General features: G+C 35.6%; 2 protein-coding genes across 4 annotated transcripts; both read right to left on the reverse strand.

The window, feature by feature from the left end:
• Nucleotides 1-4,279: 4,279 nt before the first annotated feature.
• LOC112501780 (F-box protein SKIP23-like) lies at nucleotides 4,280-6,533 on the reverse strand. Its single transcript, XM_025105498.1, has 2 exons — nucleotides 5,037-6,533; nucleotides 4,280-4,701 (listed from the first exon to the last, which is right to left on the reverse strand). Exon 1 carries the CDS (start codon nucleotides 6,240-6,242, stop codon nucleotides 5,040-5,042), a length of 1,203 nt encoding a protein of 400 aa, XP_024961266.1. The 5' UTR covers nucleotides 6,243-6,533; the 3' UTR covers nucleotides 4,280-4,701; nucleotides 5,037-5,039.
• A 2,413-nt stretch (nucleotides 6,534-8,946) lies between these two features.
• Nucleotides 8,947-12,840, reverse strand: LOC112501791 (mechanosensitive ion channel protein 8-like). 3 transcript variants are annotated; one of them, XM_025105514.1, is made up of 6 exons: nucleotides 12,516-12,840; nucleotides 11,098-12,431; nucleotides 10,629-10,752; nucleotides 10,247-10,540; nucleotides 9,742-9,944; nucleotides 8,947-9,615 (listed from the first exon to the last, which is right to left on the reverse strand). In XM_025105514.1, the coding sequence occupies exons 1-6, from the start codon at nucleotides 12,801-12,803 to the stop codon at nucleotides 9,327-9,329; spliced, it is 2,532 nt and encodes an 843-aa protein (XP_024961282.1). In that variant the 5' UTR covers nucleotides 12,804-12,840; the 3' UTR covers nucleotides 8,947-9,326. The 3 variants fall into 3 exon arrangements, with proteins under 3 accessions (XP_024961282.1, XP_024961281.1, XP_024961283.1); XM_025105515.1 differs by having other exon boundaries at nucleotides 9,345-9,615; nucleotides 9,742-9,823; nucleotides 9,901-9,944; nucleotides 11,098-12,840; XM_025105513.1 differs by having other exon boundaries at nucleotides 11,098-12,840.
• Between the last annotated feature and the right edge of the window lie 706 nt (nucleotides 12,841-13,546).

The following is a 13,546-nucleotide window of genomic DNA, read 5'->3' on the forward strand; positions in this document are numbered from 1 at the left end:
TAGTTACACGAATTCAGATATAGAGCTTTAATAAGTTGTACTTATGCACAATTTTGTCAGTCTTTGAAGTTTCCTTTCTCTAAAAACCAAGGATGGAGCTAGAATGTGGAGTACGGACTTATCATGCTTCCCTACTTGTAATATTAAGTTTTAAGTAATATGTATTAATAAACAGTACTTTACGCATAAAAAGTGGTTTTGTAAGAGTTTTTGTCAAATGCTTTATAATATAGTGTGTATATATATATATATATATAGATTCATTGCGGCTCATTTACGAAAGAACTAATTAGTTTGCAAGAACTGTAAGATCCAATGTAAATCATTCGTTTGAAATATGTAAGGATAATTTTTAAATAAGCTAAAAGGGCAATATCGTAATTCTATTTTTGACAATTAATCAAAATATTTAGTTAAATTTTTTAGAACGAAATATTTAATAAAATTAGTTACCTAGTATACATTGTATTTTAAAGATGTTTATGAATCAAAGTATATCATATTGATAACGTTCACAATGTTTTACGTGTATCACAATGCATTTTCTTTGTTTTATAAAATATATCATAGTATGCATTTTCGTTATTTTCATTGTTTTACAAAGGGTATCAGATTGTGCATCTTGTATGTATATATGGGTATCACAGGGAATATCGTTTTGTAAGTATCACAATGTGTATCTTGTGTTCACATAAGGTTCATCGGAATAAGGTTTGCCAAATAAGATTCGCCGAAGAGAGGAAAGAGAAGAGATGAGAGGGGATATTTATAAAATCTCTAAAATGTCGTTACATTACGTGAATGTATGAGACACGTGACACACTCTTCTTTACTCTTGATTTTAAATGGAACTTGAGATTGCAATTGAACTTGTCTCTGTATATACACAAATAATCAAATTAACGTGACATGCTGATTTAAAACAAAAAACCGAAACAAGTAAATGTGAATATCACTGAATTTACTATATGATAGATAAAGAACCAATCAGACTGTGTTTTCACCGTTCTGAATTAAGACGTTAGTTTAGATATTTTTAATCACGTGTAAAATTACATGTGATTCATGCAACTTCGGCCGGCGACCTCAGGTTGTGGGCCAAGTCGCCCGCATGTCCTTGAGTTGACTGTTAGTGTAAAATCATATGTAATTTTGCACGTGATTTGATTGTTTTCGTATTCTTTTATTTAATTAATATTTTCGATTTCTCTCCTTATGTTGCTATACTGTAAAAGTGTCATTTAAGTTGTTTTATCATCTCGACAACATCTAAATCTTATCAATATTATTTTGTTTTTAGAAAACTAGAAGGGTACTCACATAATGTAGCGGTATATACCTCGATTTTAATGTATTTTTTTTTGTCTTAGTCGATGTTATAAGACAGTTTTATGTGGTTTTGAGAAAGCGATAATATATTTTTTGAATAAAATATAAATATGAATATATATCATAAAAATTTGAAAAAAAATTATTGATATTAGTACCAAACTATCTATTTAAAATTTCTCTTTTTTTTGTGTATTTCTTTAATTATTTTTTTTATTTTTGGTTTAGAAATGTAATATTTTTTAATAAAGATAATAATTAAGCATTTTATTAGAGTTCCATATTTATCTTAATTATATTTTAATTTTTTATATTTAAAATGAAATATTTATTCTCTATTTGATTATGTTTATCTGCAGTTAGTTACACGAATTCAAACATGGAGTTTTAATAAGTTGTACTTACACATAATTTACTTGTAATTTTAAATTTTAAGTAATATGCATTAATAAACAGTACTTCATACATAAAAAATAGTTTTTAAGAATTTTTGTTAAATGTTTTATAATATAGTATAGATATACAATAATTTATTTTAAAACATTTTTAAAGAGTTCTCATTATTTAAGTGTTTGATGTAATATTTAATTGTTTAATATCAGTATTCAAAAAGGCATGCCATGATATACAATTATCCATCATGACACGATATGATGCAATACGTGTCTCTGCCGTTACAAAATTGTCCATAGCATTTCTGTAAGGTGTGGCTCACGCTAGGGGTGCTCAAAAACCCGACCAACCTGATCAACTCAACCCAACCCAACGCGAAATAATTCAACCCGAAGCAACACGATGTCTAATCGAGTTGTAAAATTGTCAAACCGTTGGTATTGGGTTACTATTATTTGAACTCAACCCAACCCGATGAACCCGATATCCTTTTATTTCTTGGATTTAATATGATTGTTGAATTTTATTAATATATATATTAACAATTACACTATCATGTATGCTCTTCATATACACATATTTTTAATTTATTCACATCTCTATATAACTCATTCGTATATATGTTCAGTAACTGTGAACATAAATATGTAAATTGAGAAAATTAACTGAATATGATATAAGTAACAAGTATGAATATGTTGTATCAAATGGTTGATGATGAAAAAGAAATTATGAGTAGAGAAATAACATATTCAAGATTAGAAAATTATTTTAATGTACCAAAATATCAATCCGACCAACACGTATGGATTTGGGTTGGGTTTCACTTTGGTTTGGGTTGGGTTGTGTTAAAAAATTTCAAACCGTAAATATTGAGTTGAGTTGTTCAAATGTCTTCAACCCGATCAACCCAACCCATGAGCACCCCTAGCTCAGGTTGCCCTTTTTGTAATAGGAAAAATGTGCGCATACATCTTATACTTTAGACGTTACTTCATCATAAATCATAATATATGTTTCTGATATGATGAATGACGTATTTCTCCATCCAATAGAATTTGTCATTTCAATTTCAAATTTCACCAAATATACAACCGAACATGACGTTGACCGAAATGCTGACTTGGTAAGCTAAGAGAGAGACTCTCACCAGGTCGGTAACTAATGTCTGCCTAAACCACACTCTTACCCATTTAGGGGTTGTTTGTTCACCTCTTAATAGTTCCATTAAGAGACAGTCTCTGAATGGTTAAGAGGCGAATCTTGTTTGGCGAAAAAAAAAATCTACCTCTTAATGATTTTGTATCTTGTGCCTCCCTAACCATTTAGCGCCCTAGTTTTGTTGTAAACAAAACCAAACAATTATATTTCATTTTGCACTATATCATGAGAGTCACATAATCATTCTGATCAACACCAAACCATTCAGCAACTACCAAACAGCCCCTTAATGTTTACTGAACTTTAAACCCAGATGGTGACACATACCCAGTAAGAGATTACCTGGTGACAAACGTTTACCAACAATCCATTTTGTTGGTCGGAAATGTTACCTAATAACGTAAGTGAACGTGGTGATAGAAGAACGGGGGATCTTTTTAAACAAAATAAGAAAGCCTTATATCTTGAAATAAATTCAAGTTAATGATGAATCAATGGGCGTTCCAGCTAGGGTGCTCAAAAACCCGACCAACCCGATCAACCCAACCCCAACGCGAAATAACCCAACCCGAAACAACCCATGTCTAATCGAGTTGTAAAATTGTCAAACCGTAGGTATTGGATTGATATTGGGTTACTATTATTTGAACCAAATCCAACCCGATGAACCTGATATCCTTTTATATCTTGAATTTAATATGATTGTTGAATTTCTATTAATATATACATTAGACAATTACACTATCATGTATACTTTTCATATACACATATTTTCAATCTATTCATATCTCTATATAACTCATTCATATATATGTTCAGTAACTGTGAACATATATATGTAAATTGAGAAAATTAACTGAATGTAATATACGTAAGAAATATGAATATGATGTATCAAATGGTTGATGATGAAGAAGAAATTATGAGGAGAGAAATAATATATTCAAGGTTAGAAGAATATTTTAATATACCAAAGTATCAACCCGACTAACCCGTACGGGTTGGGTTGGGTTGCACTTTGGTTAGGGTTAGGTTAAGATTTTTCCAAACAGCAAGCATTGGGTTGAGTTGTTCAAATGTTTTCAACCCGATCAACCCAACCCAACCCAACCCACGAGCACCCCTAGTTCCAGCGGGCGTTATTCACGTCTTCCACAACAACCCTTTAAAGGAAGGGCCGAACAAATCTTGCCTATAAACGCTTATCTTGTAATCATTTCACAAACACAAAACTATGCTTAACTCGAGGAATTCAGCTTCGTAACAAAGCCGAGTCGTTCCTAGCCTAACCATACAAGCATACATTTCTTTTCACGCTGAACGTGTTCATAGATCATACAATCAAAATAAAATTACTGAGCTCGAGTTATCGATCTCGAATTTGAGCCTATAAACGAGCTTATAAAGCTTAAATTTTATAAAGAAAAGATGTACTCTTTTACTTTAACATGTTCCTAAAACAAACTCCATCAAGAACACTAGTTATATATTTACATACTCTCAAATCTATAGCTACAACCAAATATACCATCAAAGCTACCATCATCTCTTTTTCTAGAAAAAACGTGTAAAACGACGCATACTCTATTACTCGTAAAGAAAAAGATTACGAGTTTGATGGTAAGTTACGTGGTCTCAGTGTATCTACTCGTTCAATATCATACAGAACACAAAGCCACCAATCTACCCAAAAACCGAACATATTACCTTTGAAGATATGTTGTTTCCGATTATTTGATGTCACTTGCAGATTTCTGAGTTTGCCCAAATGGAAATCATGCCCTCTTTATCATGATCCAAAGCTGTCCTCAATAACTCCTGTATGCAAGCATTTAAATCATCAAAAGATGAGAAAATTGCAGCTAAAAGAACCCTGTCACAAGGTCATTTAACCGAAGGACCCGACTTTACACCTCAGAAAGGTCTTCAAACCATTCTGAGTTCCTACTCTACGTTGGGATTCACTGTGTTCATTTGATTTGGTTTATTGTTGTATGCACCAACTGTAATTTTCAAGAGAGTTGTAAATTTGCATATAGATCTATTTCTTGTATCTTTCTTGATGCATATAAACATATGCATGATCACCAATGGCAGAAACTATATAACATAATATCCACAAAACTTATAGCATTGTGACATTGAAGACTTACATATTAATGCAAACTTGGAGTGATCCAAATGGGAGGTGGCCATCTTCGTCCATTGTAGAACTTTCGTGGATAACACGGCAAAGCAACAACGCTACCATCTTCCAAATCATAAACACCCAAATCATGATCCCCATTAGCACCATCATAATTCCACTCCGAATAATCATCTGTAAAATAAATCCGATTCCCTTTACAACCTTGAAAATCAGAAGCACGAAATGCCATCGAAGAGTTCTCGCCAACAAACAAAGCCCATTCGTCCAATTTACTAACAATCTCCCATATTGGTCCATTCAAAACCAGTTTACAAACTCGAAATTCAGTCGTTTTGTAAAAGATGTCAAGTTGATGCTGATCAACATCGAATCCCAACTCCAAATATCGTGTGACTAACAACAATTCATCCTCTAAACTAACCAAATACTGCATATCTCCACCAACTTGTGGTGGTGTGGGGATGAAAGAAACGTCGGGCAAAGGTCCAGAAATGTCACAAACTGCAATGGTTCCATATTTACTCACAGCATAAAAACAACCCTTATGATAGACTACATCTTCACAGTAAGATTGAGCATTATCTATAAATTTCCATAAACTATCACCCTTTTTACAGTAAGCAAGATCACCTGTTTGATTCAGAATCGCAAGAGCAAAGTAATCTGAATCTTCATCAGAAGGACTGGAAGAAAAAACAACCTTCTTGATGAAAGAATCACGCATTTCTTTCAAATTGCAGGTATAAACATCACCATCTGAAGTTTTGAGTGTGTATTCTCTTCCAACATCAAAGAAATTGAACTTTGTGACATTAGGAAACGAAGATAATGGTGGTAGGTGGTGTTTTACCCTTGTTAATGGATTTATAAGAAAAACCGCTGGGGTTTCTTCGAGGATTACAAGCCAACCATGAGAAGATCCACATCGGCGACGGATGTTAGAAGCTTCTGGAAGACTGAGGCGGTGGATCTTGTTATCGGAAAGGCTGAAAAACGATCGGAGATGCGATTGACGATTCTGATTGCTGCTTTGAGGAAGCATCAGCCATGGGAGTTGACATGGAAGATGTTTTGGGGTTTTAGTGGTTGATCTTCGCCAATTCGAACAAACAGCTCTGAACCGTACGTAATCCTTATGAACTCTGAGTTTCTTCCCGATTGCTTCGATCAGTTCCGGTTGTAACTCCGACCAATCCACCGTCGTCGACATTTTTCTCTACCTAAAATTCCTTATCTTTCAAGGGTTTCATCCTTTTCCCCCCAAAAAAAGGGGGAAATCGATCAAAATCAGATTCCAACACCGCCTTTCGATTATCTGCGACTTTAGCGATGAATTGAAGATAAAACCAATCGGTTGATATGCAATTCTCCAAGGAGACGTAGATGAAAAGTGTGCAGACCGTCACGAACGCGAAGAATCGATCATGGCTGCAAAAATCAATAAGAAAAATTGGAGATTTGCAGGACGAAAGGAAGAAAACCAAGAGACTATGAACAAGAATCAGAATGGGAAATATCTTTATGGATAAGAATATTTCACCAAATTTCTACTTTTATATATTATGAAATTACATTTTTGGTCCTTCATCTATGACTGTTTCTTATATTGGTCCCTACATTTCGTAAAGTACAATCATGGGCCATTTCACATGTTTTTCGGTATCAATATAGTCCCTCCAGTTAACACCGTTAACATCTCTCTGTTAAATATATCATGTGAAGGGGTAATTTAGTCTTTTTACCCTATCTTTTTTATTTTTGTTAAAGATAAAAGTAAAATGGTTATATCACTCCAAAAAAAATGTTAGAACTTGTCCCTGCATTTTCAAATCCCCAAAATCACCGCTCCTTCCCTCTCTTTTCTCTCGTCGAACCCCGCCTTCAACCATTCACGACCATCGATCTCCTTTCCATCATACACCACTAGCCCACCACGTGATGTTGCAGCCCTTTTCTCGCGATGCTCTCTTTATCAGTGTTGTTGTCCACCATCAATACCCCAAATGTCAACCAGCACTTCCACTGGGACTGCTATCCACCATCAAGATCTGAATAAACCCCTCCCTTCCAATGAACACGTTCAGAATTTGAAGCACTGGCGGGATGCTCTTCTAGAGTTTTCTTCACCTGGGAAGAGTGGGACTTCTTCTTTCTTTGACAATAGGATGATCGATTTATGATCAAAACTGTGAAAAAGTCTAAAATTAAGGTTGGTTTTTTGAACCATTTATGTCATACAATCTTTGATTTCATGAATGGATTTGTACAAGTTTTTATAGGTTTTTATTTTTTTATATTCTATGTATCACAAATCTCATAAATGAATCTGATTTTTTATGTGAATATGATATGTTTTAAGTTTGAATCTAATCAGGTTTGAATACTTTTATATGAATACTTAAATAAGAATTTTTGTATTTTCGACAGATTACTAGCGGCCATGGGAATCCGCTGATAGTCCGTCGGAAATCTTAAAAATAATTTTTTTAACTGGCATCTCACCGGAAATATAAAAATTCTTATTTTAAGAAATTTTCAAAAAAAAATATTTTTTTTTAAATTTACAGTGGATTCCCGTGGCCATTAGTGATCCCCCGGAAATTTTAAAAAAAATTCAAAAAATATAAATGTTTTTCTAATTTCAATCGGTTTTTGCGGTCTATCGATTTTTTAAACACGAGAAGAAAAGTGAGATTCCAAGATGTATTAAGGAGTAAGTCTACACGGGCCCATATATATCGAGAAGAAATGGTTCAAAAATTATCGAGATGGGACTCTTAATAGTGGGAAAAGTTAGTGGTTGTTTGGCAGTTGTTGAATGGTTTGGTTCATAATGATTAAGAGGTTTTCATGATATAATGTAAAATGAAATATAATTGTTTGGTAATTGTTTACAATGAAATCAGGACACTTAATGGTTAAGGGAGACTCAGAATACAAAATCATTCAGAGGATTTTAGAACCATTAAGAGGCAGACTTTTTTTTTGCCAAACAAGATTCACCTCTTAATGATTCAGATGTTGTCTCTTAATGAAACTATTAAGAAGTAAACAAACAACCCCAACAAACAAACGAACATTAAATGATACATGCATAACCCAACAAACAAACGATTCAGACATGGATTGAACCATTCAGCGCATCAGAAAATTTACCAAGCAAGCTTTAGTTTGTCCATAAATAATAAATTAGAGGTTGTTTCTAAAACCATTAAGGGGCCATTTATCAAACACTTACCCAGTAAGCGTTTATCGATAAAATGTAACACCATCATTTACTTACCGAGTAAGATTTTAGTCCACCAAAACGATATCGTATGCAACAATTTACCCGGTAAGCGCTTACCGTGGTAAGAGTCGTCACCCTCACTTACCGGGTAAGACTCTTAATCTTTGTCTCGCTCTTACCTAGTAAAATTCTTGTATCTTATCATATTCATATGGTAAAGTACTCTGACTTTGTGTTCACTTACCCGAATAAGCGTTTGGTAAACGACCCCTAAGTAAACAAACAGTCTCAGTCAACTTGTCATCGTCATCATTTGTGGATTATCTACAAAAGTTTGTTAAAAGAATTGATACTTAATAACATAATACAGCTTTAATGACAACTAATTAATTGCTGATTAAGCCTTTCAACTTTTAGTAAACATGCACCGGAAACACATGGGTATGAGTTGTCACACAACACCTTATGTTAATGCTTAATTATTAAGTTTTAGTGTATTAGTAATTTGTACGGAATGCTTTATAAACGTTGTGGCGGTTGCGGCATGTGGTGGAGTAGTGGCGATGGCGGCGACAACAACAGTGAAGGTTTGAAGTCCGAAGGTAACGGGTAGACGGGTTTTTTTTTGGGTGGTGATGGAATGATGAAAACCCATTAACAATAGAATCTATGGAATTCAATTCCATTCCGTTTACAAACCAACACTTGAATGGAATTTAGTCGACTGTCGTTTCAATTCCTTCATATTCCATCTAAACCAAACGGGAGCTTGGGCCTTTTTTTCTCGATTCACCATCTTGTTCGATGATTTACGTCTTTATTCCTTTATAACAAAATTGAGAACCGCAAGAACCGAACGAATTAAACCATTCGAATGGACTTGCAACATGAAAAACGATGTCAAAAAACGTTACTTCTGGTATTTATATACACATCATGTATTCTACCATGTAACAACAAGAAGTCTGAACCTCAATCTCAAAGTGTTAAACGGCCAACTATAGACCTAATGGGTTCTTCAAGAAACAGAGGTTTACTTCACCTGAGATTAAATGTTGTTTTCGATCAGTTTGCACAAGCCATCCAGTTTGACGGAAGCCGATTCGAGGTCAGAGTCGGCATGTTACGGACGTTGATGTCAACCGGCAGCATTCGGTACTCGATATCGAGTTCCCGGAAGATTCTAATCATCTCCTCAACTAAAAGCGCTCTTCGTTGCCACCTTTCTCCCATATCTTGGAAGTTCATACGGTGTGAAAGCCATATCGATATCTTTAGCCGATTCAAGTCCTCGATGTCCCTCACCACGATCAAAGGTGCAGGGTACCAATGATCGCTCTTGTTCTCGATGTAGCTGCAATCACAACAACACGTTACTGATTGTATGTTTTGCATGATTTGATAATCGCAAATGAGATTATTAGAATGAGTGGTAGTCTGGTGTTCGACTGACTCCAGAAAGACGAGTAACGACACATACCTTGTTATCTTCTCCTTCATCTGAGCAACCCTTTCTACAGGAGTTGATACATGTATACAGAAATCGACAGCATCTCCCATATCTGGACTACGATAGTAATTAGCAATGGGTTTCGTGGCCAAGACGCTGTTAGGATATATAATTTTCTGGTTATCGAACCTCAAGAAAACCGTTGTTAATATATTCATCTCCTCAACTATCATCTACAATCAGCACAATTAATAATCAGAACCATGAGAAGAAAAAAGTCGACGAAATTATAGAGAGAGAGACAGTCAAGTTCACACAAGAAGACTAACCAAATAAGAGAGAACAGTCAAATCACATGTGATTTTACACTAAAATCATGTGTTTAATCACATGCCATGTGATTTTGCACGTGGTTTGGCCGTTATCGTGTTCTTTTATTTGGTTACTATCCGTTGTTTTTTGAACCTCCCTAAGTATGTGTGTGTGTTTGATAATACGTGTCTAGTTGACATGGGACTCCAACAGAAATTATTACCTGAACACCGTCAACTTCACAACGATCGCCGACATCAAATGGATGCATTACGAACAAGAAAATAATGGCTTCGAATGTAGTCTTACATGTGTTACCAAACACGAAAACTACCAAAAGCAGCTGTGAGCTTAGGAATATAAAGAAATGTGTGGTTGCAACTTTGAGTATAAGAAGCCAGATGACGATTATTATGATCGCCACGACTACATTCAACATCTGATGGAGTTTGTTTACGGCTGTTTTTGTGTCGTTGAGAGACAATGCAAGAGCCCTCCGTTCTCGGAATACGTTAACCTGGAAAGACACAGTTTCAGAAATCCAAAAACCTAATCATTGTTGACTATGTAATTAAATCGACCATCAGAAAGAAAAACACTCGTACCACCCAGTTTTTGAGCGCTCGTTTGCTGATTCCTTTTGTTTCACTTTCACTATCAAAGAGTCGTATTGCCTTCAACGCTTCATCATCTCTCAGGAAACGCTGCAAATCCGTTAGATAAATGTGCCTGTCCAAACAAAAAATAAGATATGGTGAAAAGATTATTCAAATGATGATTAATTTCAACTTAACATGACAAGTTGCAAATGTCGGGGGGTTTTGACAAAAAGAGCATGATCTTAATGGTGAACAATATTCAAGAATATCTAGGCATATTCATCGTGAATAATTCATGAATAGTTGGTTCTCAAGATATTTTTGGTTCCTAACAGAACTTTCTCCTCAGATATTTACAGTTCCTAAATGAACTTATGAGTCGTGCCCCTAACTTAACGAGTAAGCTAAAGATGCTCTCTACAACACAAACATGAGTACCACTACGAAATTGATTAAAGCATGATTAAGAACTTACTTGGACCCTCGTTTAGCAACATTGCAGAAGATTTTCTTCGCTGCAACCTTAGCCTGCTTCTCACTCGTGATCTGAACCGAAGACTCATCTTCATCCCCTGTTGTACCTTCGAGTTGCTCATCTAAAGTCGATAATACCCCTGTTCGAACAATATTCATCAACCGTTTCATATTCCAGGCCGATATATTCTTCTGATTTAGCCTATGCAAGTGATCAATCGTAATCCCTTCATCAGGCTTCTTAGGGGTATTAACTTCTGAAAATTTGCCACTTTTACCAGCCATGGGAGTACTAGTTCTTGGAGTTCCAATAAACCTTCCACTTTTCTTGAATATATTCGCCTTCAAATCAGGCGGTAAAGTGGCCCCGGCATTCTGAAGCTTTTGAACTTCAGCAATCATCCGGTCTTCCTCCTCCCGTTCTTGCTGAATCTCAATCAACGGTGGGCCAGAGAGCGTCTCGATTACAAACTGGTTGAATAAAGATTCTTGAATCCGGTCAAAAAAGGTGCTCACGTGAAAAGATGAAGCAAGAACCTTCACGAGCAAAGTTTTCAAGAGCCAAACTAATGTACCCACCAAAAGGCAAATCCAAATCTTGGTCACATATGGCAAGACTTTCCCATGTGTCATCCGTTCGACTTTCTGATCGAATATACATTGCCAAGCAATCAAAACTAAAGCTAACCAAACACAATTTTGAACTGCTTTCCTTAATCCGTAAACGAAATAAAGAACCCTTTTTCGCAGCAAGAAGTTCCGTTCTACCAAAATTACCAAAACCCTAATCCCCCAACCAGAAAACAATCTTCCACAGATCAAAACCAGTATCATAACCCCCCATTTCCATAATTCAAGATCATACAATTGTTTGTGCTTGAAATAAGGGATTGTGAGTGTAGAAACTAAAGCAGCAACAATTAAGATTAAACTAAACAATTGAAGTAAAGTCCATTTGCTATACCTCAACTCCTTAAACTCATCAGGTAGATCATCATCTAAGAACGGATCATCTTCATCGATGTCACTACCAACTCTCCCTAAAACCCCTGATTTGGAAAACCTACCCGATTTCTGATCTGTATCCGGCGGATCTTGTAATCTGGATTTGGTTTTCGTCCGCATCAAGGTCGATTTTCTCCTAAATGAAGCATTAGCGGAGCAAACGACCACCTCTTCTCCGCCACAAGCACCGCTGTTACGACCGCTACCATGGGACCGCAGCCGTACAGGTTGCGGCTCGACCACCTCATCATGAAACGAAACCCTAACTTCCTTCGGCGTAAGCATGCCGTAGTTATTTGGACTCTCCGGTATCCTTGATAACGCCGGAGACTGCTGTGGCGACGGCGTATCAGACGTTAAGAAATCAAACTTCTCATTATCATTCGTGAAATCGTAGCTCGAATCTCTCCATACCTTATTAGGGTTTTTCTGGTCCGCAACAGGATTAAACTTGCAAGCTGCTAGTTCTGCTTCTTTAGTAGCAGTACCTGCAACATTGCCGTTTGTTCCCTTCCCGAGGTCTCTCCGGCGTTCACCGGAATCCGGCGGCGACGGAGACGAACGCATAGCAGAAACAGTACCGATTGACGGAATTTGATCAATGGCGTAATCGTCTAGATGAAGCAGGATTTGCTTTTCTTCAGGTTCTATCTCTGATTCCTTTTGCGATGATCTATTGAAAGATTTTCTGAATTTATCCATGAATGTGAAAGGGTTTGAAGGATTTAAATCAAAAGTTTCAGATTAAATTATTATTCTGGAATGGACAGTTCACATAGCAGGTGATGAATCATCAGAGGTAAAGCACCTAATAAATTTAAAATAGGACAACGCAGATTTGTCGAAGGAGATAACCCCTCAACTTTATGTTGTATTACACTTTCAACCCTCATAAAACAGTTAAAGTTTCAAAACAAACCCTGATTTCTATTTTCTTCATAAACTTAAGTTTTCTAATTATAACACTTTTTTATTATTATTAATCAGAAAACATAAGTTTATGAAGAAAATATAAATCAGGGTTTATTTTTTATTATAATACTTTTAATCTTATTGCAAATCGATGATGAAACTTATCAATACATTACCAATGTTTAATTCAGGTTTTCTTTTATTTGGGTATACAGTTTTGTAACAAAAAAATGCACACTACAGTAACGATTTTTTATATGCAGAACCTAAATATACTGATGGGAATATAAATGAGATGTTAGATTATGTTAAAACATATGACTTTAATATCATGTTTATATTTTTCTTCTGGAATAACGATTAAAAAACATGAAATAAGATGTTTAGAAATAGGGATGGTAATGGGGCGGGGACTCCAATCCTCTTCCTCGTCCCAGATCTCCGATCTTTGTCCCCGTCCCCATCCCTACCGGGAATTTAATCACATCCACATCCTCATCCCCATCCTCATCTCTAACGGGGAAACGGGGTTT

The sequence above is a fragment of the Cynara cardunculus genome, unplaced genomic scaffold, assembly GCF_001531365.2.
Source record: "Cynara cardunculus var. scolymus isolate 2C unplaced genomic scaffold, CcrdV1 Un_Scaffold_555, whole genome shotgun sequence".
NCBI classification, from domain to species: Eukaryota; Viridiplantae; Streptophyta; class Magnoliopsida; order Asterales; family Asteraceae; genus Cynara; species Cynara cardunculus.